Below are 26,910 nucleotides of genomic sequence, written 5' to 3' on the forward strand. Positions count from 1 at the left end.
AGCTAGTTTGGCAGATTTAAACTTTACCCCATGTAAGAGGCATGCGGTAGCCTTGAAGGGGAGTATTTCATAAGTGTTACAGCATATTGTACAGTGCTGGCATGCTTCATTATTTACATCACAGTAATATGCTAGCACAGGCTGGAAAGTTTGTAAGTGAACAGAAAAAAACAATGTTCATGCCATATCTTAGCCACATTCTTAGTATTGTATAAAAAGGGCAAATAAGGAATTCCTCATTTTTTTGTCAGCTTTTTCTTTCTGTGCATTGATTTTTTGCAAGTTAGCAAGGTTCTACAGTCTTGTGTGCCTATCGGCTGGCCCCTTGTTTGTCAAAGGTACCGAGTACACAATGGGTCGTGTCAGTGGAAGCTAAGTAAACGATGGATAGAAAATTCGTGCTTTCAGAGTATTTCCAGAAAAAACTGCTATTATTTCCTACTCAGGATGGGGGAACAGCATCGATGGTGCACATCCTCCTTGTCACTGCAGCAATTATGGCTGCTCGCTGCTTTTCGGTGGCGTTTCATTTATCTGCAGGAAGAGCAGGCATGAATGGGCGGCAATAGGTACCTACTAAATTAAACATTGCATTGAGCAATATGTTGTTGTGTTGGTGCTTTTGTTATCCATGAAGGAGTTGGTGTTTTTGATTAATGGTTGTGTAGCAAAGATGTAACTGCTACATTGCACTGCATTCACAGATTTGTTTGCCCATGCTTTTGGTTTACTCAGTTTTTTATTTCCTTACCAAATGCCAGATGGAAATTCAGCTTTCAACTTGTGCACTTTCATCATGTTTGCAATGTACTTTCAGCTGGTGTTCAGTTTCACTTTGGAGAAGTTGTCCAACCATTGTCTGTGTCTAAATGTTTTCTAACAGTTGACCTCATTACGCAGCATTTCTCACAGGAAGCAAATGTTGCAGTAACATTTTTATTAAATGTTACTCTATCATGTGGCTAGCAATGTAGCAAAAAATATTTTCATCAAGTCAGCTTTTAACATTATAGCAAATTAAGACCTTTGTTATTTAACGTTGCTAACAATTTGTACCAATCACTCAACCTTGAAGCAACGTAATGCGTTATCACCCTTCCTCGGCTCTTCATTGTGTTAATCACATTAGACATGCTCACGGTCGTTCGCCATGCTAGTTTGCGGACATTGTTGGCTAAGAGTAAACCAGACAAATAAAAAATCGGACGTCATGTGATGCCTATAGTCCGCGGGCCAGCAGTTCATCGTGTAAAAGTGGCGGCACATCATAAGCATCTTCTGTTTTTGCTGCCTTTAAGCAAGTTATTAGTGCGGTTGGTGCAGCACATAGTCGATGGGGTCAACCGTCCTGTCGTGTTAAGTTTTGATCCCTTAAATTGAATGTTTAGTATTTTTCCCTGCAACGACTACAGAGGAACACGGACGTTTCCTTCAATACTGGACTGAATATACGGTCATTCCCTACGTTTCATTGAAAGCAGAAGTGGTTCTGTATTTAAAACGTACATAGTCTACGTTATAGGTACGGAATTTTTTTACAGTGTGGATCCCGTCCGCCGCCGTAATAAAAATCAACTTAAGATTGTTTTTGACGTAAGCAATAAACGCTGAGACAGAGAAATGTGCCAAATGTATCATTCCTGAGGATCGTTGATCAACACCGAGTTGCTGGTAAAAGCAACAACTCTGATACGAGCAAAATTTCTCGCCAGAATCACCTCGCAAGCTGCCGCTGGCCCGCCGTTGCGGTCCGGCTCGCCTGTCGCCCGCAGCGGTCCGCCGGCTCCGCAGCCGAAGGTGTCGCGGAAATTGACCATAATTTTAGTTTATGGTAAGATTATACTGTTAACAGCAAAGCGATATTAAGAGATATTAGAGCGCAAGCTACTCGCGAAGCGTCGTGTGCTGCGCCAGGCAGCAGCGCAGTTCGTCGCCTGGCGCGACCGCAGGCGGTGCCGTTGCCGAAATGTCGCTACTAGCGCAAGCATGCTTTGTCGCTGCTCGTATATAGCAGGCGGTCTTTCTGATAATATTTCTATTTTGTCTTTTATGGTGAGAACTTCAAACACCAAGCCAAGCAGTAATCATACCGCTGCGAGTGAGTGGCAAAGCGTACGCTTTGAGCTCGAGTGCTTGAGTCGAGCGGCGCAGCGATGGTTGCTGCTCTGTGTGTCCCTGCTTGCAGTGGGGCTGCAATTCGCAAGCAGCGACTGGTGCAGCGCGCCGGCCGAGTTTTCGCTCATGGGTCGCCTGCTTTTTACGTCTGTCGCGTCACACTGCTCAGTGTTTCTTATCAGCACCTCTGAAAACAACGAAGTGCTCTGTTCTCCATGGTGTCGTGGGTATAGCAGTAGCTTGGCATTGCAGAGGTTTCTAGTTCGAATCCGCGTGGTCGCGAATTTTTCTTTTTCTTATTTTAGTTTTAAATAAACTCTCCCGTCTTGTTTACCCGCGAGCGACTGGATTTATTTTTTGAGCCATGCCTTTCTGACCCAGCAATAAGTGCCGCTCAGTACTGGGCTGCACTCAATATAGGTTCATATAATCATGAGTGTTAATAGTTTGTTTTACTATGGTGGGATTTATTTAATAGAGTTAAAAATGAAGCGACCCGGCCCATGAATTTCGCATAGCAGGAAATGACAAAAGAAGAGTGAGGACGAGAAAGGGCCAAGTCGGCGGGAGGTCTCACACGTCTCGCTAGTGTGACATGGGGGTTGGCGAACCATCGGAAACTGCCGCCTTGTGGGAGACGTGGCGCCGACGCCGGCAGTCGGCCGACTGTTTTCGTCGACGCAGTGTGACATAGAGCCAGACATCACGATGACATGGTTTTGGCAGACCGAATCGGCCGACTGTTGGCCTGTCTTTTGCACAGTTGTTGTCATTTTAATATGTAACCCCCACCCCCACCCCCAACTACCTACAGCCAGCTGACTGCTAATGCAAAAGACATGCTTATCTACTCAATATATAAGTTGTGTGTGTGTCTGAATTGTGTATGCATTAAAAATTCACATTTTAGCACACAGCTGTCAAACACAAATGCAAATGCACATGAGAAATTATTACTTTTCCAGTTGTTTGGAACAGGTAAAATCAGTTCTAATTAAAGCAGTTCTACATTTTAGAGAACAGTGGCAATGTAACAATAGTGACTTATTTTTGTTGTTTATCAGTCCATTATTAAAGCCAAAATAGGAATAGCACTGTGCGGCTGCAAAGGGGCTTAGACATGCATCACTTGGTTGTAGTGCAAGGCGCTTTGTTCTCCACAGAGACAGCGGGCCATCAGGTAGTCCTTTAGCATACCTTCATGAGGTGATATTGCCGTTGCACAAGTCAGACTACAGCATTCAAAACAAGTATGGGAAGTTCTGCTGAAGGCCATGTCATTGTTGCCATGTACAAAATAAGCTGGCATATACTCTGTTCAACTCCAAAGCATTCTCAAATGTCGCTGTGAGTGGAGAACAATGTGGGTGCCTTTGTATTGCATAAAAGTCTACACATGTCTTTCTATTACTATAAACATAATGAGATGTGGGAGCCAGTAAAGTGGATTACAGGTAGAGGAAATGCAAGAACCAATTTGGAGGGTTACAATGCAATGGCTCCTGGCTTAGGCTGGGAAAGAATACTTTGTACAGTCAGGGAAACAGGATACAATGACCCTATAATCTGCTTATCTCGAGCAAACACCAACATCTCAAGAAGAATTTGTAAACTTGGGTTTCCAGTATGAGGTCTATGATGTTGCACAATAAAATGAAATAAAAATTGAGCCATTTAAGTATGTGACAGGCATATATGCGTATGTTCTCTGATACAACTTTAAAGCAATGTTTAAGAGTTATTTTCACTCATTAGTAAAATGTAGACTGATTGAATGTAAAGGTGATCAGTTCACAATCTAGCTAGCAAAAGTGAGCATTGCTTACTGTTAACTGATGCTTATACAACTCAACATGTGTTGAATTTTAAAAAGAGTGTGCTATTAGTTGCCGACTGTCAACATTTTCAGCAAAATATACCTATTTCACTGCCAGTCTGGTTTTCAAAGAAAAAAATTAATTGAGGCATGGATAGGCATCAGAAACTTGGAAAAGACCAATTTGAAGCTAGGCCGAAGAAAGCCGAAAAAAAAACAGAAAAGCAGTGATGACTTCTGTCTTTACTGGTGTTTCCTTGCTGCAAATTGAAGTTGACGGCTTTTGTGTTCAAGATGAACCAACAGCCTTGTTAACAATATCCTGAATATATAAAAGTCACATGCATAAACATGCATTCGTAGCATTCTCACTGAGCCATGTTATGAAGGCGGTGTGTTGCTTAGCTGAAGAGACGATAAGAGAGAAAACAAGAGAAATCTGACACAGATAGGCACAATAATGCATGCTTAGCTTTTGAGTGCACAGGTTCAGTTGGCTAGAACTATAGCTTGTGCACAGTGTGCAAGTTAGCGTAAATGCAACTGTATGCCATCCGACAAAAGTATTGTGTAAATGTGCCCCAATATTACTTGAAATAGATTGTGAGGAAAATTCTTACACGTAAGAGAACATTGCATTGGCTTGCCAAGCTGAGCAAGCGACTAAGCACTTCATTAGAACAATTTATTTTAGCATTTATTATACCTAAATAGTACTAAATGACAATACATGAGTGGTCAGCTGTGTGTAGAAGTAATCAACCATTAGCATCCAAGCACAGCCATACAGCTACAAAGAAAAGCTTTGTACCTCTTCTTTGTGACCTTATGACTGCACTTGGGTGGACATTAATGAGTATTTACTCCCTTATTGCAAATATTCTCTACCTTGGGGAAATCACTTTGATCAGTGGAAGAACATCATCATTTACTGGGTGGATTTCTGCAGTGACCAGCTAAAAGGACAAGAGGCTAGTAAGCCTTGTGAGGTGGAAGGCCATTCCAGCCTTTACTGGCAAAAACAAAAATCAATCTTGAAATGCAGTGGCATGAGCTAACTGAGGCACAACAGTACTTGTGCGGCTAGTGCAGAAGGAAAGATGAGTCAGAACAGATTAGTTGGTTATGTGACGGTAAAGAGTTAAAAAGAACCGGCAGTTTCTGCACGACATGAAGAAATTTGAAGATTCGCCTTTGGTGCTGTGAAACTGGAGCTTCAACAATAGTCTGAGCAAATGAAACAAGGGCTCACATCCCCAGGATTCTGGACCATGCGCCTCGTAAAACCGGTCGCGCCATCTCGCGACAGCCGGCGGCGCGGCGGCGCGTAACTCAATGGCGACGAAAAATAAAAATTGATATTTCATCGCGCATAACAGTTAGAAATTAGCTCTCTCGCCTAGATGTTAAATGCATCTTAAAGTTTCATTTAGTCGAGTTTCATCGATGTAGCTTACATATTGCGTTTGCCATGAGCAATGATCTATGACAGCATGGAGCCTATGGCGAGGTCCTGAAAAATACCCCACTTGACTTCAATTTATCGCTCACTACAGCCCTATTTTAAAATATATCGACAAGCTCTAGCAGCTTCACGTAGGGTAATGTCCTACCTTTAAGGAAGTATAAGGTATTTTACATTTCAATGGCGTAAAAGTCTTCCTGCGCTATTTCACTATTGATCATGCATCATCAGCTTTTTCATGAAACGTGTGGCGCCCTCGGTGCGTTGGAAAGGCACACGTCCCTGCTCGCGGCCGGGCTCGAGTAGCGGAGGCGGCTCGATTCCGGCCGTGCCCTGCTACAGTGTCCCTGCTTTGGTAGGTTGCTTTGGGAGGTTGAGCCTGCCGTACGAATGCGCAGTTTTATCAAAAGTGCCCCCATCGGAGGGAGGCTATGGCCATGGGCTGCTACATAAAATGCTACAAGAAAGCGTGTGCCTTCTATGAGGTATATAGATGAAATTATAAGAAGACTCTTTTGTTTGACAGGTACATTTTTCATTAAGCGCGTACAGTGACCACACCGGCATAGGTGATAGTGGAATTGCGTACGCAATAACAGTGCAAAGCAATGAAGCTTCTAGGTACTTTCGTTCAAGCAGTGAAATTTGTAATTCCCGGACGCTCATACTTAGAGCTCACTCACCGATACTTGTATATGGTTCTTGCACTGTGCATTCAAAATTGTAAAATCGTGTCTTAATGTCTACATTTCAACACTCATGTTATTAGCCTCAATAGCAGAAAGCTGTTCCAATCTTTTGTCGATGTGGTGCAAGTGTAGCAAGGATGCGTTGAAGTGAATGTTGCATGTGTTGCACATAAGAGGCGGCAAACCTGATGCTGCGTTTTATGCCAGTAGGTTATTTGTCCAATGTAACAATTAGTAGTGTGGTAGTTCACATTTTTGTCTAGGTTGGTAAAGTGCTTCTCACGATTCGATCGTTCGCCGTCGAGAAGGGGTTTACCATTGCTGTAATCGATGCTAGTTTCGGCAATTCTGTCAAAGATGTACGTGAAGGATGAACCGCTAACGAAGACTTCATAGAGTGGCATGCTGGGAACTATTCTGAAGAGTGTGCCATCAGTTCGGCAAGCCAGTAACTACGCCGTTACCCAGAGCAGCAATCAAGAGTCAAACTCTAGTTAAATGTTCTTGATTATAATTTAAATCTGCTAAGAAATGAGCAGAAGTTATTGTCGGATAACACGATGTTTAAAAGATTACTGGTTTTCTCCAATACGGTGACTCGGCGCTCCACCCAAACCGTTTGTGCAATGCGCCGCTAGCGCGATTCATTAGCGACAGGACGCTGCATGCTCGCGGCCCTGAATATGCAGTGAATTTACCGTGTTGCGAATATGTGCAACAATACCCATAAGCACTTTCGCACGAGTGGCGCGAACATATATTTTTTTTTTTGCATAAGTTCCAACCTACCCTCGTTTTTTTTTTCTGCCACTCTCCTATCTACTTTTCGCTATCCTCTCTCTTTGCTTTTAATTCCACCGGTTGCAGTTCCAGTGCTTGAGTGATTAGATAGCAATCGCTGGGCCGGCAACCTTTTTAGCTTCCTTTTTGTATTCTCGTCAGTTGTTGTTGCCTCTGAAGCTGTTGGCAAACTACTACTTCTTGGATGTGTGACTCCCGGGGAGTTAGCGCGGCTTTTTAAGCGCACAAACCGCGGGAGTCAGAAGAGGGAGCCGTCTCCACGGAACGATCCCGCGACTTTTAAATGTGCCATGCATCTCCATGTTCCTGGTGCTGGCTCCCTTCCCCTGTCGAGCGGATGGAGAGAATTTCAAGCCGTGGAGAGAAGGGGTTGGGGGGCGATGAAAGAACAACTTAAACGCGAAGAAAAGTTCGGGGAACCTGAAATAGCTTCAAGCCATGAAGAAAAGAGCCACCGAGAGCCCGGCGATCCTTCCATTGTTATAAACCGGACCCCCCTTCCAACGCGTACACGAGCGCCCGCGCGCTGATGCCGACATCTAGCACGGACGCCTCACCTAGGCTTGCTGGCGTCTCCTGCAGTGCGCATGCGCAGACCGGTTTCGGCTTACGCTAAGAGCGCGGACGCTGAGCGCGTACGCCCAGGAAGGGCCATTCGAGTTGGCGCCTCTAGGCCTTTTTTGGGGTGGGATGACTGTCTTTGAAGTGGCACAGGAGGCCTCCGATAATGATGTCCGGCTTGTGTGTAGTTTGCATCCCTTCCTTTCTGAGAACACTGGCCAAGGTTTCGCAGACACCCTTTATGTACTAACTGCATATGCGTTTTTGCCACCAGCGTGTCCTTAGCATAAGCATATCGAGTTGTTTTCGTTGCATCCTTTTCAGTTTTAGATGATACATCGAGTGAAGAATCTTGGGTATCCATTGCCTAGAAATGTTTTCTTTTGCTGATGATGAGTTTTAATGGCGCACAGGCAACCTCGCACCAAGCGCAATGGGTTGAAGTGTTTTCTTCAACACAATGTTAGGTGGAAGACCATTTTCCGAGCACTTCAACCCAAAGAAACCAAGCGCTAGGCTTCGAGAAAATTTCTACCCATTGGAAATCAGTGGGTACACGGCGACACTGCGGAACGAATCACACACCGTCCTCGAGCCGCATGCTCAAAGCGATGTGTCATTGCTATTGTCGCTGATTTTAAAAGAAATATGCAAGAATTGGGAATCGTCTTAACCAAAACTTGCTTGAATTCCACCCTACCCTTAGGGCACAATTTTCAGCACTGTTCCTCCCAAAAAGGCTACGGGAACAAGACGCACAACACGCAGCATCAAACGGATGAAGAACGTGGAGAGGTGGTAACGGAAAGGGCCAAGGATGATTTGAGCAGGTGCATAGGTACGGAGAAATTCTTTTTCAAGAGCTACACGTGCAGCCGGTAGCAGGGTGGTAACAGGGTGGAAGAAAACTACAGTGGGGAGGGATCTCCTGCTGTGCCTTTGCCTGCCTTTCTTGTTTTTTCTCCTTTTACTTTTCCTCGAATCGTGGAGCGCAGTCCATGGTTGCTTTTTGGATGCGCTATGTTTCTGTTCCCTATGGTGCGAAGCACGAGCTGCACGACATAGTCGGCGCCTCTGCGAAAACGGCCCGGAAAGGTCATGGACGCACTCTTGCCTCCAGGCTGTCACAAAAAAAAACTTACAACCGCTAATGTGTCAGTCATGGCAAAGGGTTTCTCCTCTCGCTGACAAAAATTTCCCCAAAAAGACATCAGAATTTCTGCAGAAGATTCTTTACTGCCTTCCGCCAAACTAAGGAATTCCACCAGCCTGGTTAAAAGCACAGCGCATGGCACAGGTAGACAGTGCCACCAAAATCAATTTCGGACGAGTTAGCCTGGTTACGCCAGTTGCAACTAGGAGTGCTAGCACTTCGGTTTTCAGTGCTGTTTCAGTGTTCGGTTCCGTTGCGCATAGATGCAGCTGATGAAGACGACGATATCCAAAATACAGCGCAAGAGACTGGTATTTTATGACGCAGAATGTTCGGCTGCGGCGGTGTGGCAGTCGACGGCGGCAAAAAAGCGCTCCGCTGCCGCCGACGCCAGCGAATCGCCCGGAAAAACGCTCCATGCGGGCCACGCTTAACGCAGTAACCAGCAAAACGTATGCGTTCTCGCCGCCTCGGGTTCGGAACTCACTCGCGGCCGTAAAACATTTTCGATTATTTTATTTCAGGTCAAGTAAATTTCAGACATACAAAGAGGCCACGTCGAAATCCAAAATTGAAGCCTCAGTGCTGCAATAAAAAATGCCTTTGTTCGCGTCTCCGCGGGTTCGACTCCCATTCGTGGATATTTGTGATTGCCATTTCTGCCTCTTTTTTTCTATGCTCGGGACGGAGTGGACATACATAGGCAAGAGATGATTTTTCTAGGCTCTCAACCTCCGGATTAGTGCTTGCGCACTTATAGCTGCCGATGGAATAATTTTAGACAGCCCGAAGGACAGCTCAAAGAAAGCATTTGTAGAAATTCGCGTACCGGGCATGGCTACGACTTGAGGTGAGAACGTATCTATAGCATGAATGATTAGAGCTGCATTGATAGAGCATGCTGCTGGCGGTGGTGAAAAAAAAGAAGCGGATGGTCTGAGCGGCCATCGCCCCTCACGCTCTCCTAACAACGTACCTTAATTCCCTGATCCTTATGAACGATAGATATATATGCTGTATTCCTAGTTGTAACGAGGCTAGGTGTAACGAGGCTTGTTCTAAATCTAGTTTTGACGAGGCTGAAAACGAAGCAAGCGAAGTTAGTTTCTTTTCGAGCTGAACGATTCGCGGATGAGTTGTCACGTATGATGCTATCGAAATGAACTGCTGACGTAGCGGTGACATTTTTCTTATTTTAAAGTTCTATAATTTACCTATTACTGAGCGTAGTTCATTAGGACGTGGTTGCATCTGAGCCCTGACAACCTGAATGTGTTCAGCGGAAAAATGGAAAAACAAATTATTAGAGCTTTAAGTATATTTGAGTTTCTTGCAGGAATGTTTCGACTAAGAGAGTCAAGGAAAACTATGTTATCATGACGTGAATTTTATTTGATCAAGAGCCGACTAAAATTACCTGTTGCAGTTGAAATGATTTCATCTGTAAGAGTGAAGACTCGGAGCGGGTGGTAGGCCCTTGGGGAAGAATTACATCTCCAGTTAGCATCAGCAAGCAAGCCATTTAAATATATTGAAATAGTTCATAGTAACCGTTTTGATCACAGGGGGGTACTGGGAAGGAAACCAATAAAAGAAAGCGTTTTTCGCTTCTTTCAGATTTAGTAGGAATGTACGCGTATACTAAACCGTAAGCACCGACCAGAAAGACATGTAACCAGTAACGTTTTTTGGTTCTTACGTTTTCCGCTTCGGTTCTATTTTATGCATTATTTGGGCTTGGTATTTGTTATTGCGCGTTTCTCTTAGTCTTATGGCACGGCTGTGCCTTGAAGCTTCTACTTTATCACCGCGCTTTTCTTTGGCGCGCCGGGCATCTTCCCGGGCGTTTGCTAGGAGCATGCTTTGTTTGAGTCGTTTATTGTTCGTAACTATTTCTTTTTGTCTTATTAATGCTGCATATTCACAGGCTAAGTGTACTTAGCTGTGACGGTTACGGGTCTTCTCATGTGTGCATAACTTTAACCGAAAGTTTGTCTTTATGTTGATTTGTATCTGCTGAGCAGTTGATTTTCTGTTAATCGTCCATGACTCCCATGATTTTTATGGAAAAGCCTAATGTCTATACGGCACTCTTGTAATAAAAGGAAGTTGGTGCTGCATGTGTGTGGTGTAGTCTTCGCTGCAGCATGTCTCTCCACGATGGCGATGCTGTAGGACTGGAAGATATATTTCCAGCATGTGTAGAATTATTTGGTGATCCTAAACATCTTCACAAAAACAGCGCGTACGAAAGTGCGGATGGCAAGGGCACGCTGCATGCTATGATCCCGTCAATATAGTTGTTTGAAAATACACAGACATACTATCGGTTAGCAAAAGACAAAAACCAACGCAAATTTGGCTGCGGCACAATGAAAGACATTTAAAACTAAAAAAAACCTCTCATTTACGGCAAACGTTATCACGACTGCGGCTTTCAAAACCACTGAAGGATTTCTGTGCTAGGACAGGCTTAGGCTTTTTTCTGGGCGCTGTACAAAGTGACACTGAAAGGCACGCACTAACGGTGTTACTGTTCCCTAGTCAAAGGTGATTCGGCCAAGTCCGGGAAATCAGCTTCGAAGGCGCAGCAAAGGTGTCTGCATTGGTGGAAGGGGTGGGTGGACAATTTTCAATTCTCAGAAAATAAGAATGGTTTAGCCGGGGCGAACACATGTGCATGTGCATGGAAGAAACACACGCCAGAAGTGGAAACGTTTTGCATTCCATACGTGAAAGGCGTGAGCGAGACGCTGGCACGCATTCTCGGTAAAGAAGGGTGCTAACAACGCACAGTCTATTGAGTGGCTTTACGACTACCACCATCGGACGCCTTCTCCCCCCCCCCCCCAAACGGCCGTCACCCAAAAGAAAGGGCCCAAGAGGTTGTATACCAAATGTCCTGCTCGGTCTTCCCGGAATCGTACATAGGGGAAACGAAGAACTTCGCCGAAATAATGAGGCAACACAAAGCGGACGTCCGACAAATGAACCGTGACCGCAGCGCTGCGGCCGAACACTGCGAGGCATGCGACCACCGAATGGACGTTGACGGCACTAATGTACTGGAAACCGAAGCTAACCCGCACAGGAGGCTTCTACTTGAGTCGTGGCACATCAAACAGACAGGTAAGAATGTTAATCGCTCCCTGGGGACACTTCCCGCTTCTTACATCCATGGTTTGCAGCCACTGACCCGGATGTCTTCAACACGAGGGCTTAAAAAGCCGAGGTTCGAACCATCCGAGGGTTTGTCGACAACCCGGCGCCGAGATGCGGCGATTTCCCTGTTAATCCCCGTCAGCAGGAAGCGTGCATGGCGAGGCAAGCGGGCGTAGACCGGCGAAGGCAAAGACCGAGCCAGAGGAAAGGAGCCAAGACGTTTTCCCGAAACCGCCCGCCCCCCTTCGCCCGTCTAAGGAAACCACCGCAGTGATAGCGTAGCATAGCGCATGGTCAGCGCGGACGCGGCAAGCAGACCCCGCGTCCAAGCCGCGATGGCGTCGAAGTCAGAGGATGGGGCATACCAACGGGTCCCGAGAAGCGGGCCTGCTTAACGAAACGCTGAAGCGTGTTCAGAGGCAGCAACGACAGGCTGGCGCCTCTTTCCAGATTTTGCGGGGACGCCTGTCAACAGTCGTCCCGAAGACGAGTAGTCTACTACTCGCAGCGGTAGCGATCGGTTGAATATCGGTAATTGGCGTAAAGCTGGGAGCCGCATGGGAATGTTTTGATGTTTTTTCATGTTTCTCTTTTTACCTTTTAAGGGAGAGAGTTTGAGTAATACTGTGGAAGAATTGGGCGTGGCACGTAAACCTGTTGGCCCAAGCATTTCGAGGGTTCATTCCCGGAATTACATTTTCTTATAGCAATTTAGATGTGCTGTGTATTTCAGGGAGAGGGTTTGAACCTTGCCGAAATTGGAGGGCGTGCCATGAAGTTTGTAAACCAATGATGGGTTAGTTTGCTGTTGATTGGGCAATGCAAGAGGTGGGCCGGGTTTCTAGGTCTTTAAAACCAGGGTCCGGAGCCATGGGAGATCGTTCTGAGCTAGATTTAGATCCCTTGCATCTTCGGCGGTGCCAATGAAGGAAGATTTTCCCTTAGCCAGTTCCATGTAACCGCCATCGCCCCCCATACACCTTGCCCTCGTCTCCCGCATCCTTTAAGCTCCTCAGGACCTGGCTGTCTCGCTACTGTCTGTCATCAGCTGCATCTGGTTAGCCAGTTCCCTGCGTCCATTGACTTTCTTCTGCTGAAGTTTTGATGTACCACCTGCTCGAGAGAGTCATTGCCAAAACGGTAAGCAACAACCTTCCCAAGCCATTTCTTTAAGCACCTCGGTCCATGTTACGTTTAGTGTTTGTTTGCATGTCCTGATTACACAATTCAGGGCGGTCTGTAGAGCTTGTTGGTAACTTTTTTTTAATTCCTACAGCATGACAAGCGTAGAGCTTACATGCGTGTGCAATCACTGTGAATTTGGTTTGTGTGGAAGGATTGTCACGGAAATTCAGTGTGGGGTCATCGTTTCGATTAAAGAAGATAAGAGGCTTAGGCAGAATTCGACACAACCACTAGGTTGCGAACCAAACGCGCTCGAGGCCACAAGCACGCTTTGCTGTTTTGGGGAAAGGAAATGGCGCAGTATCTGTCTCGCATATCGGCGGACACCTGAACCGCGCCGTAAGGGAAGGGATAAAGGGGGGAGTGAAAGAAGAAAGGAAGAAAGAGGTGCCGTAGGGGAGGGCTCCGGAATAATTTCGACCAGCTGAGGTTCTTTAACATGCACTGAAATCGAACAGTACACGGACCACTAGCATTTCGCCTACATCAAAATCCAAGCGCTCCATAACGATCGCAAAGTACAACATTGATGACTTGACTACACAACTCCTCATTGCGGCAGCACTATGAGCAGTACTTTTGAACAAAGAAAAGAAATCGCGCTGAAATTAAGAAATTTGGGGAACACTTAGCTCCGCCTTGTTGGTATGATGCTATAGCATTAACAGGTCTTTTCTGCGGCTTGGTGTCCTCTGCATATTTTGTATTCGAAATTTCAGGCTATTTCGCATGGTCTCATGACGTAACATTTAGCCCGGCGAGCAATGAGCACTCGACCGTATAACCAGCCAACAGCCACCCGCTAGTGCACCTCCCATCTCGGACATGTGACGGCGCTTGGTCATGTCACCAGGTATCGTAATCTAGTATCTTAACCCCGCTCAGCCACAGCGTTTAATGCCGGGATGCATGAGGCGTTTTTACGGCGTGAGGCCGGCGATTTTCACCCGATGGTGAGCGCCTTTACCAATGTGGACCTACCAGATAATTTTCGCACGTCATCCGGCGACGGTTGATGAGGCGGCGGCTGACGCGAGCGAATAGGTGCGCAGAAAGCCCGCTCTTTTCCGATATGACTGCTTGCGCACGTCGCCGTCGACGAGGCCGCCATGGCCGACGAGCACGTGGCGACTTGGGGGGCGGGCATGGAAACGTGACTGTCTTGAAGATAAACGATTCATCAAGCATAGCATGTCTTTTTTTTATGGGGACATGAATTACTGTCGTATGAAAATGGGCGCGCGCGTTTCCTCAAGGCCGGTGGAAGAAAACCACGCGCGCAAAGAGCCTGTGTTGTCTCGAGCGTGTGGTTCTCGATATCTGGACATGTTCAAGCGGAGTAATGTGATGAAAAAAAAAACCCGAGGGATCTGGTTGCATGTTACATTCTCGAATTTCCTGTTTACATTATTCCTACGTCATAAGACAGGCCGGTGATCAGCCATGGAACTTAAAAGCTTCACATCCTGAGCCGGCCCTCGCCCTCCTAACCAAGCCAAACTTGCGACAAGCCAAGTGGGAGCTCCGCGTTTTTGCGCCACTGCATGCAATGGACTCTACCGTGGCGCGCGCGCGCACACCCACACACTCAGCCCAACACACACACACACACACATGCAGAAAAAGGCAGTGAACTAGGGCGCCAGAAAGTCACGTGCATGCAGGTACAATTCCTATACAAGCGCATCCCGGAAATGGTTACACGTTTAAATGGTATTATTCAATAATTTGTACGCTGAGCAACCTGTCACCATACTTGTGTATAAATAAATGCAGGAAACACATGTTGTGTGCAAGCAGCCTAGGTAAAATGATCAGCGCCGTTCGTATGTAGAAGGCAGCATATTTTCATTTTTGCGAAAGCATAGCAGCTCATAAGGAGGAAAATCAGGCGTTGTCCTCCCCAGAGGTTTGGAAAAACCACGTGACTTAATCAGAAAAAGAAAAATTAAGTTTCGTAAATAAAATACTTTCCGAAGTGGGTTCCGCACCCACGAAGGGAACCCGCCGCATTGGCTCAGTGGATAGGGCGCGATGTCAGTGCACGCTAAACATCCCCAGGTGGTCTAAATTATTCCAGAACCCTCCACTACGGCACCTTTTTCTTCTTTTTTTTCACTCCCTCCATTTTCCCTTTACGGCGCGGTTCAGGTGTCAGCCGATATGAAAGACAGATATTGCGCCATTTCCTTTCTCAAAAAACCAAATTTCAATTTTTACTTTCAAGGTTAGTTTCTAAAATTGGTTTTGAGGAAAGGAAATGGCGCAGCAACTGTCTCACATATATCGGTGGACGCTCGAACCACGCCGTGAGAGGACTGACCTCTGGCCCACTTGAAGGTCAAAACCGTAAGCACCGCGAAATCGTTACGAGGTAGCATAGTGAAGCTTTCGCATCAAAAGTGAAGGAAAATAATGTTGCCGGCCGTGGCAATTGCTATCTAATATCTTAACCACCCGAGCTGCAGCCGGCGGAGGAGAAAGGGAAATGATATCGAGGAGAAATATAAAGGGGAGCGATAGCAAGGAAGCACAGGATTGAGTATTCGGGTGTGGCTCAATCCCCGGTCCGCTTTCGAAGGGGGATGCCATTCACATACCTGGCTTAATATCTCATATGGGCCCTTGAGGCTTGGGTGTTACGCATATTTTTGAAAGTATGGCGGAGTGCTTGGCGTAACGCACTCTGGCACAGGTCAGCCCGGTATTGCACTGCCTCCGGGATTGGCCCGTGGCCTACGGGCTATTGCGCGCGCTTTTCTTCTGTCTCTTTGCTCCCATCTTTCACCTCCTACTATCAGCACGCAGGCAGCTGGGCGTGGCTCCGCGTTGAGCCAGTAAGCAAGCCCGTGCTTTTCCTTTCGTCCTTCTGTCGACAACTCAACTCAACTCGAAAAAAGGAAGCACAGGGGCTCGAGCTGGGTTTGGGTATCGTCGCCTTCATCAACTTCCATTCGGGCGGCGTGAACTGATCAGCTTGGCTGGCCATTGCATTAGAGCAGCACGCCATCGCCGCAGCCGAACACCACGCTGCAAGCTTTCTCCTTCACAGCTCGTCAGTAGACTTAATTGTTGTCCGTAATTTTTTTCCCCGTTGCGAAAAAACTTGACAATTATGGTGAGTCAGGTTATAACTGCAACCTCTTTCGAAAAAATAAAAACACTGACGTGTAAACAAATGCGCAACACAAGGTTCTTACTGATGCTTATACGGCCGCTCGTTCTGTTCTGTCACCAGTCATCAGATTTTCTGTACAGCAAAACACCATTTACCATGAAGACACAGACCGTCCCACGGGGAAAAGTTGGGTGCAGCGCTAAAAAAATTCTATTCCACGCATTATGCTCTGGACTCACTGAGTGATAGCTGGGCCTTGGCACAATTCTGGAACGTTTAGCCATATCTTGTGTGATGTGCATATATACCGCCAGTAGTTTTTGACAAATGGCCCCTCAAAGTCGGACAAAGACGGGGCGTGTACACCGCTTCAACGCCAACCCGACTTCTTTCTTTTCTTGCACCGCAGTAAAGGAACAGACTAGGGGAGCCGCACAGTCAGCCCGTTTCGAACACGCTGGGTGGAAAAAAAAACAGAAACGCGAAGGGTGCCCCCCTCCCGAGGAGCTTGGCTTGAGGGGAGGACACACAAAGCGGACAATGGGCGAAGCTTACTAGCGTCTCTCTCTCAAACCGGGAGGAAGAATGTAAGAGAAGGAGGAGGAGCTCAACTTCATACGGCCCGTGGTGGCGGCGTTGTGAACTAGGAGCGGATGAACCAGAATCTGGCCATGCAAGGAAAGGAAATTACGCCAGTATCTCGGAGTACTGTATTACTTCACAAGCCAGGCACAAAAGTAAACGAAAACAGATTTTTAATGTTTGGCTTCATCAAAGCCAGGTAGGAAAATTCTAAAGGTTATAACTTTTTTTTCGCGTGATTAGCTTCTCGCTTACGCGACAAGAGAAGTGTTAACAACGGACTACGTTTTTGTCGTGGAGGAATTCTGTGCACCGGTTGTAAATGTGGGCGGAGCTTCACTGCGGAGAAGTTTGATGAGACTATACATACCGCTCACGACGATGCACTGTCATTTATACTTATACCAAGAGTGACGACGCGCTGGAAGAGCGGTTTCTGTTGTCACAAAAGGGATGTACTAACCGTGGGGTGCCCCTAACCGCGACAAAGGCACGGTTGTTTTGACCGCAAACCGTGCGTTCCCTGGCGCTGTGGAGGAGTGCCAGACCCGGTGGCGCACCATCCGGGACGCTTACCTCAAGCGCAAGAAGCGCCGACGCATCGACCCCAAGGGGCAGTGGAGCGTACTGGACCGGGAGCTCGGCTTCCTCGATCACTTCCTGAGGCCGCGAACGTGGGTGTTGTGTACAGGGCGTCAAAGAAAAAGGAGAAAATAGGTGCCGTAGTGGAAGGCTCCGGTCGAAATTATTACGGAGCCCTTCACTACGGCACCTCTTCCTTTCTTCTTTCACTCCCTCCTTTATCCCTTGCCTTACGGCGCGGTTCAGGCGTGCAGCGATATATGAGACAGATACTGATTCATTTCCTTTCCGCCAAAACCTATTATTATTATTATTATTATTATTACTATTAATAATATTATTAAATAATAATAATAATAATAAGACAGGACGACACCTGCCCGCCTTCGCGTCACAAGCACAACCTCGCGCGACTGCGACGTGTCTCAGCGGCCATTTAAGCGAGCGCCCGGTTTTACCAGGCTTTACTGTCCGCACAAAGCTGCACGAAGCGCGACTCGCTCAGACTCGCACTAGATCGCCGCGTTGCTGGGTGGCACACAAGCGACTGCGTACGCCATGTCCATTTCGCGGACCGAGGGCGTCTGCGTCTGGGAGCAGTCGCGCTGCTTTCCTTTCGCCTGGTCCGAAAAGCGATGCTGACGAAGAGTAGTCGACAAGCCAGCCTGCACCACACCGTCCGTCTATTCTGCTAAGGCTTCACAAAGAGCGTATACCATCACATAAGTAACGTTTCGTGCTTCGGGATCAAGGGCAACCATTCTTTGCACCACAAATGGACGCATCATGTGCGGTGTCGACACCAGTGTCTCGAGGTGACGCAGTACCAATGCCCACTTGAGCCGGCGCTGGCGTGCGGTGGACACTTGTGTACACGATAGTACACGTCGTCATTAGCTCCCTTTCATTTCCAACCAGCAATGTCTTGCGTCTCTCGCGACCATCGTATATGGCAGCACATTTTGAGGTGGAATATTTTTTATCCTTTCTTTTGACGCTAAGTGGGCCACATGCTAAATGGAAACGGCTTATAATAAAGTCTGCACATCTTCAACCAAAAACTAATTTGAAACCCAACATTTCGAAGCCGGCTCGGCTCCTTCATTGGGGGTGGCTGGGGGCACTAGCTGGCGTCTTTAAGGATGAATGGAGGGGAGGAGATCAAAAGAACGAAAGCTGTGATGTGAAAGGCGTGGAGGAGGAAGGAGGTTAAGGCTGTGAGTCATGTTATTGCACTGTGGGCAGGCGGCCATTGGAGACTTTTCTTCTTTGAGTTGCAGAGCGAAGTCCCTGTGCATCATACTGGGGGGATGTTTCCTGTTGTGCGGTTGATGTTCGGGGTAGCTTGGATGTACTATAGGATTCGAATGGGAGCCTTTTTTATGGAAACGACACTGTGAGAGGGTTTCCTCTGAGATTCCGCTAACATCAGGCCGCGAACTGTCAGCTCCCGCTCGCGCACCACCGCTGTGTGAATAAATGCAGTCCTCCGTCATTCTTGCAAGAGAACTGGACGTGTTCACGATGTAACGGGGAGCACAGACAACAGAGTTGATTACGGGAGGAAGTAAACAAGGGGCGGCGAGGAGTAGTCGGGTGGGCAGACGAGGTCAGGAACTGTAGGGGACATAGCGGGGCTGCACGGTTGATTGCAGATGAATGGAAGACGTCTTTACCTTGCAGTGGACAGGTCTGCGCCGATTAAGGTGGTGGTGACGACGAAGTGGAGGAGTCATTACCATCGGCGCGTAAAATCGAAAAACGAAAACCATAACTAAAGAAAAAAAAACATTCGCTCGCCATGCGGCCAACGAGCATACAGAAGGCCATAAGGGATCTCGGGAGTTCACTTTTTTCCAAACCATTCTGAATAATAATAATAATAATTGGTTTTTTTGGGGGGAAAGGAAATGGCGCAGTATCTGTCTCATATATCGTTGGACACCTGAACCGCGCCGTAAGAGAAGGGATAAAGGAGGGAGTGAAAGATGAAAGGAAGAAGAGGTGCCGTAGTGGAGGGCTCCGCAATAATTTCGACCACCTGGGGATCTTTAACGTGCACTGACATCGCACAGCACATGGGCGCCTTAGCGTTTTTCCTCCATAAAAACGCAGCCGCCGCGGTCGGGTTCTGAACGTGGACTGCTTTTCACGAGCCGTCTTAGCACAGTGCGCAGAACCGCCGTAAATGCGCATGGGCGGCGAGCTAGTAGCGGAAGAAGTTAGATCGGCCAGCGGGCGAACTCGGAAGGTAGCAGTTAAGGGGTAAAAGCCGCTTTAACACCGCACTCTGCCAGCCCGAGTTTGAGTGCCTGCTACATCCTCTCTGCCACGTCTCTTCCTCGCAGGAGGCGCTGGGCGCTGAACGGGGCGGCCCGGGCGGTTTCTCCGGCCGAGGTCGCAGTCGAACGCGAGCAGCCTGACGAAGACGACGAAATGCGTGAGGCTGCGGCGGCTGAGGCAGCGGCTGTGGCGGTGGCGCCAGCAGCACCAGCTCAACCCTGCCCTGTGGCCATGCGGCCGGCTGCCGTTCTGCCGCACCACCTGGCGGCGGGGGGCGCGGCGGCGCAGGAGTGCTCTTCGGACCCCGAGGAACTCTTTTGCCTCAGCCTAGCGGCGGACCTCAAGCGACTCCTGCCCCGCGAACGACACATGGCCAGGATGAAGATGCAGCAGACACTTCACGACTTGGAGTTTGGCGAGAACATCGGAGAGGCCGCGCTCGGAGAACCGTAGACGGTGCACGGTTTTGCGGAGGACAAGAAAGAAGGTGGCTTCAGCGAGCACCCCCATCATCAGCCGGCAGAAACTTGTAGCTTTCTTTTTGTTTTTTTTACTAGGAATGAAAATACATTGTCTGTTGGGTGGCACGCGCATGTCTCATCAATATAGCATTTGCTTTCAACACACTCTAAGCCAGTAACGACTGAAGTGTGCTACACCTTTCCTAACCTACACAAGTACCACATCATCTTTCCAGACAGATATGACAGCATCTGCCCCTGGTGTGGCGAAATTCCAACAACATATGTAACATGGGGCTGCTCCGATCCCAAGCCCCCGAACTAGACAAACATCACTCCGAGGAACAGTGGGAGTCTGCCCTGCTCAGCTCTGACTTGGCGACGCAGCGAAAGCTGATATCCCAAGCAAGAGCAACTGCGGTGGACATTGGGGTCCTGAAATAAGGACTCCACCCAAAATCTGTATTTTCGCCTGTCTATCCTACCTTTTTGGAATAAATGTTTTCTACTACTACTACTACTTGGTGACTTACAGGACTGATAGTCGAGTGCAACCGAGCGTGCACAGTCAGTTTCCCTTAGCAAGGAGCAATAATAATAAATTGTTTTTTGGAAAGGAAAGGGCGCAGTGTCATCTATCGTTGGACATCTGAACCACGCCGTAAGTGACGGGATAAAGGAGGGAGTGAACGAAGTAAGGAAAAATGAGGTGCAGCAGTGGAGGGCTCCGGAATAATTTCGACCACCTGCGGATCTTTAACGTGCACTGACATCGCACAGCACATGGGCGCCTTAGCTTTTTGCCTCCATAAAAACGCAGCCGCCGCGGTCGGGCTCGAACCCGGGAACTCGACCGGGAACTCTAGTTAAACTCCTATAAACGATAATTTACATGTCCGCAGTACAGAGAAAAAAACAAACAAACTTGGATTGGGCCTTCCGCACGACCCGCAGCAACGAACATCGCAGAGAAAGAAGTCAGCATGGCGGCGCTGCGAGCGCATGCTGGCGGTGCCTGTGCACGTGCGGTTCCCGCGGCAGCTCGTGGTGGCGCTGTGGTGGGCAGAGCGCTCTGTCAGTCACCGCCGGAAAGACGAGGAAGACGGTGGCACGCGGCTCCGAAGCCCGATCCCGACGACGACGATCAGTGCTCCGTTCCATCGGGTCCGCGCAATGGCCTCCTTCAACGAGAAGCTCGTCCAGGAGGTGAACAAGCACACGCAGCTCTGGGACCAGCAGTCCAAGCTGCACAAGGAGGCCGGCTACCGGGAGGCCGCCTGGATGGAAATCGCCGCCGCACTGGATGTGACCGGTGAGACGCGGCCTCTTTGCACGTTGCGTTGCCCGCACACACCGCCGGCCTCGCGCTCCGGTCTCGAACGCGTACGTCTCCGCGGAGGTGCACTGCAACCTCGCAGCTGGCTTCGTCGCAGACACTTGGTGTGGACCGCGTCTTATACGGAGTCGCTGGCACCGTACGATGCGGAATCGGCCTCCTTTTACGTATTGCCGTGAGCCTTTTTCAGCTTCCCTAGGCTCCTTTGGCGTGCTGATGGCACAGCTGATGGTGCCTATAGAAGGACGTGTCTTTTGGATGAGCGCGCGTTTCACCTGTTCTCGTCAATGAGAATGCTGTGCCGGGAACGAGTGTCGTACCGATGATTGCGGGCTCATAGCCGGAGTGTCTTCGCGACAAGCTGCCGCGTGGAATTGCATGGTCTCTGGTCCGTTGTCGACAGGCGTCCTAGTTGACGGTGCCTTAGATCCACGATCTGCTGTATCTGGTCTAAACCTTCTGCTGCCACGTCAGGTCTGTACCTCGAAGACTGCTGGCTCTCTCGAAGCGATATTAGTATTTTGCTGCCGCGTCCAGTACTGTGCCGGAAGCCTTTCCTCTCACGACTGCCCGTCGTCGCAATTAATCAGCCGACGGTGGCTGGGGTACTAAAAGGCCTAGGCCAGGCACGTGTCCGTGGGGGTTGGGGGGCCCGAGCAACTCCTCAATGTCAAGCACCTCCACCCCCTCCTTTCCGTTCTTGAGGCAGGGCCCTGTAAGGAGTCCCTTGGGCCCTCCCGAAAAAATTACTGGCTACGTGCCGGGCCTAGGCTACTTACTCTCAGGATAACGTAACGTTCGTTATTTTCTTTCATTTGCGTTCGATTTTCTTACAGCTATAGATATGTGAGGCAGCACCCTCTTAAAAGGCACCGATTTCGCCGTCGGCCTCCCAATATGCCATAACCAAATACCCGGTTACGGCGTTAGTGTGCTTAACACCAGAACGCAGGATCGAACCTCGGTGCGGCGGCCGCGTTTCTCTGAATATGGTAGAAATTATTTCCGAGCCCTCAACTACGGAAGCTTTTTTCCTTCATTCTCTTAGTCCCTCCTTTATCCTTTCCCTTACGGCGGTTTAGGGGTCCGCCAATATGTGAGAGATACTGTATCATTTCCTTTTCCAAAAAAATAATTACCCAATTTTCTCACCCGCCGCGGTGGCTCAGTGGTTAGAACGCTCATCTCCTGATCCGGAGTCCCCGAATTTGGACCCGACCGCGGTGGCTTCGTTTTTATGGAGGCAGAAGGCTAAGACGCCCGTGTGCTGTGCGTTGTCAGTGCACATTAAAGACCCCCAGGTGGTCGAAATTATTCCGGAGCCCTCCAATACGGCACCTCTTTCTTCCAGATACTGCGCCATATACTTTCCACAAAATCTAAATATTATTATTATCAGTAGTAGTAGTAGTACTATTAATAATTTTCTCACATATCTCGGTGGACACCCGAACGGCGCCCGTAAGCGAAAGAAAATGAAATGAAATAAAAATGGTTTCAAGGAAAGGAAATTACGCCTGTATCACATATCTCGGAGTACCACTTGCCAGCCACAAAAGTAAACGAATCAGTTTTTTTTATGTTTGACTTTATTAAACCAGCCAGGTATGAAAATTCTAGAGCTTACAACTTTTTTGCGATTAGCTTCTTGTTTATGTGAGAAGTGTTAACAACTGACTACGGTTTTGTCGTGGAGGAATTTTGCGCATCGGTTGTAAATGTGGGCGGAGCTGCACTGCAGACAAGTTGCATGAGACTATACATACCCCTCACGACGATGCACTGTCATTTATACTTATACCAAGAGTGACGGGGCGCTGGAAGAGCGGTTTCTGTTTTAACGAAAGCTATATACTAATCGTGGGGTGCCCCTGAAGGCGACAAAGGCATGGTTGTTTTCCCCCCAAACCGCGCGTTCCCTGGCGCAGTGGAGGAGTGCCAGACCCGGTGGCGCACCCTCCGGGACACGTACCTCAAGCGCAAGAAGCGCCGGCGCGCCGGCGCCAACGGGCAGTGGAGCGTGCTGGAGCGTGATCTCGGCTTCCTCGATGACTTCCTGAGGCCGCGAACGTGAGTGTGGTGTACAGAGCGTGAAAGAAGAAAGGAGGAAATAGGTGCCGTAGTGGAGGGCTCCGGTCGAAATTATTCCGGAGCCCTTCACTACGGCACCTCTTTCTTCCTTTCTTCCTTCACTCCGTGTCTGTCTGTTGTTGCCAGTTAGAGAGAAAAGGAAAGTGCACAGGCCTGCTCAATGACTCTAGCCGAGCCACAATCGCTACCTCGTGCAGATAGTAGGGGAGTTGAAAGATGGGATAGAAAGACAGGATAGTAAAGACGCGCTAAAGACAAGGCCGATCCCGGAGGTAGTGGAATACCGGGCCAACCGATGGCGGGAGTGAAGCATCCTTCAAACTCTCCGCCACATTTCCAAAAATAAGTCCAATTGGACCCGTAACAGATACTCTACTGGGGCCGGACTTTCACTCCCTCCTTTATCCCTTCCCTTACGGCGCGGTTCAGGCGTGCAGCGATATATGAGACAGATACTGATTCATTTCTTTTCTGCCAAAACCATTTATTATCATTATTATTATTACAGGAAGACACCTGCCCGCCTTCGCGTCACAAGCACAACCTCGCGTGACTGCGACGTGGCCCAGCGGCTACTTAAGCGAGCGCCCGGTTTTGCCATGCTTTACCGTCCGCACAAAGCTGCGCGACTCGCACTAGATCGCCGCGATGCTGGGTGGCACGCAACCCACTGCGTACGGCATGTCCATTTCGCGGACCCAGGGGGTCTGTGTCTGGGAAAATTAATAATAATAATTCACGAGGCGTCTCAGGCTTTTCACGAGGCGTCTCAGCACAGTGCACAGAACCGCCGTAAATGAGCATAAGCTGTGGGCGGCTGGCGGAAGGAAATTAGATTGGCCAACGGGCGAACTCGGAAGTTAGCGGTTACGGGGTAAAAGCCACTATAACACCGCACTCTGTCAGCCCGAGTTTGAGTGCCTCATACACCCTCGCTGCCACGCCTCTTTCCCTTTTCCCTCGCAGGAGGCGCTCGACGCTGAACGCGGCGGCCCCGGCCGATGTGGAAGTCAAACAGGAGCAGCCCGGCGAAGACGCCGAAACGCGCGAGGCAGCGGTGGCTGCGGCAGCAGCACCACCTCAGCCCTGGCCTCTGGCCATGCGGCCGGCTGCCGTGATGCCGGATCGCCTGGCGGCAGGGGGCGCGGCGGCGCAGGAGCTCTCCTCGGACCCCGAGGAGTTCTTCTGCCTCAGCTTGGCGGCGCACCTCAAGAGACTTGTGCCCCGCGAACGAAGCATCGCCAGGATGAAGATGCTGGAGACACTGCACAACTAGGAGTTTGGCGACAACATCGGAGAGGCCGCGCTCGGAGAACCCTAAGCAATGCACATTACGGAGGACGAGAAAGAAGCCGGCTTCAGCGAGCACCCACTCATCAGCCGGCAGAAACCTGCACCTTTTTTGTTTTTGTTTGACTAGGAATGAAAATACATTGGCTGTTGAGTTGCACGCGTATGTCTCATCACTACAGCATTTGCTTTCAACACATTACAAACCAGAATGGAGTGAAGTGAGCTACTTGGTGAGATTCGAGGACTGACAGCTGAGTGCAACCGAGAGTGCACAGTCAGTTGCCCTCAGCGAGGAATAAACAAGCTCGATACTTCGAAAGCAAGCGATTGTAAAGTATAAGTAAAGCCGAAAGTTGGGCGAGTTGGTGAACGTTCATGATTAAAATGCAGCGCAAATAAAACACGACAGACAGAAATGACGACGCAGACAAGCGCTAGTCTGCGTCAAGCTGTCTTTCGTGTTTATTTGCGCTATATTCTACGTCATGTCGAACTCTAGCTTTCGTCAGCGTGCCAAGGTAGCTCATCTCATCAGTTTTATGGCGCATCACGTCTGTTCAGACAAAGATCATGCGCTACTAAAGGTCACTGCATTAATGCGCTCAGCACGGTTAGCTGATGAAGGTCAAGCCTGTGGAAACCTGTTTCCCCCCTCCATTTCGATGCGGCCCATCTTCATCGTCGGCCGTCGGGGACGGGCAGCACGGGTTGGGCAAGGAGGGAAGTCTCCCTCATGGGGGAAAGGGAACGGCGACGGGAGCGCCACCTCGTAGGTGGCGCTCTTCGGGATCTTCGGGATCCGGCCAGCGTTACGAGCGGTTGGAGCCGCACGCTCTAGTCACCGTCCGCGGCAGGCGCACGGGGATCCGTCGTGCCTTGCCGCTGGACTTCTGGTTCCAGGCAGCGAAGCGAGTGCATCAAACGCGTGCTCTGGTCGCATTCCCCAGCAAATGCTAGGGAATTGTTTTGCCTCAAGCATGCGGCGCGCACGGGAAATCCCGGCCGCCATTGTCGGCGCATACAAATGTTCGCTGCTGATGCCTCCGAAGTCGCACCCCTGCCCCAGCCGGTAAGTCGGAAGTCCTTCTTACGTTGCCTTCTACTTCCGAGGATGCCTCGATGTTTTGTAGCTAGCTGGCCCGCTCTGTGTATTAATTGCAAGTGTAATAAATAGCATATGAGTGTTCACGCTTTGTCGTCCCTTCCCTTTGTTTCTCTCGAGCACGAAGCCCTCCGCGGTTAGCGAGCGGGAATGCTGCATCCGCGGAGTGGGAGTGCGGGGCGGGGCGGAAGGCTGTTCCCCCCAGATATTTCCACAAGCCAGCCCGCGTAGTATTGCACGCTGGCGGGTATAGCCGTGCATCAAAGGAAGCAAAGGGAGAGCGCGACAAAGCAGCGGAAACTGGCTGTTTGGTGCGTACGAAAACAACGGCATAAAAAGATGCTGGCAGACAACGCAGGCGCTGCTACACAACTAAGAGTATGTGTAGGCACGTGCAAGTACAGAAAAAGGGGGAAACAAAAGAAGGATGTTTAAAAAGTCACCTAGAAGAAGAAGGAAAAGGCAGATCACGGAGCGGGGCACATATTAGAATAGGTACCAGCCAGCATGCGCCTGTATTGGCACCTGGAGCCGAAAATCTAATAATTTTTTGGGGGGGAAAGGAAATGGCGCAGTATCTGTCATATACCGTTGGACACCTGAACCACGCCGTATACTGGAAGGCATAAAGGAGGGAGTGAAAGAAGAAACGAAGAAAGCGGTGCCGTAGTGGAGGGATCCGGAATAAATTCGACCACCTGGGGATCTTTAACGCGCACTGACATCACAGAGCAGATGGGCGCCTTAGCGTTTTTCCTCCATAAAAACGCAGCCGCAGAAAAATTTAAAATTCGATTTTTGTGGTCATGCTGGCAGTAAAATTTTATTGAATGCCCTGGGGTGGGTTTTAGAGAAGAGTGGAGGATTTCACCACTCCCTTGCCTGGGTGGTAGTCCTCATTCCGGGACAACATTGGTGGTAGCAGCTGCCCGCTCTCTTTCGACCAGAGCCTTCTGGGACTCCAGGTCCAAGAAGCCGGACAAGGTCGCCTTCCAGACCTGCCTCGTTGGCTGATTTACTCTCTTTATCTGCGGATTTTCCAGGCAGGCCCATACCATATGATATGCGTCTCCCCACATCTCACAAAACTTACAGTACACCGAAAAAGTTGGGTC

The 26,910-nt window shown here is 49.0% G+C and overlaps 1 protein-coding gene across 1 annotated transcript in view; it reads left to right on the top strand.

Moving 5' to 3' along the window:
• LOC144115584 (uncharacterized) overlaps positions 1-24,850 on the top strand; it is a 60,693-nt gene extending 35,843 nt beyond the window's left edge. The window contains exons 6-8 of the mRNA XM_077650007.1: positions 20,928-21,285; positions 23,238-23,379; positions 24,367-24,850. Of these exons, the coding sequence (XP_077506133.1) occupies positions 20,928-21,285; positions 23,238-23,379; positions 24,367-24,676 (810 nt within the window). The 3' untranslated portion in view covers positions 24,677-24,850. The remainder of the gene's footprint in view (positions 1-20,927; positions 21,286-23,237; positions 23,380-24,366) is intronic.
• Positions 24,851-26,910: the final 2,060 nt, after the last annotated feature.

The sequence above is a fragment of the Amblyomma americanum genome, chromosome 1, assembly GCF_052857255.1.
Source record: "Amblyomma americanum isolate KBUSLIRL-KWMA chromosome 1, ASM5285725v1, whole genome shotgun sequence".
NCBI lineage: Eukaryota > Metazoa > Arthropoda > Arachnida > Ixodida > Ixodidae > Amblyomma > Amblyomma americanum.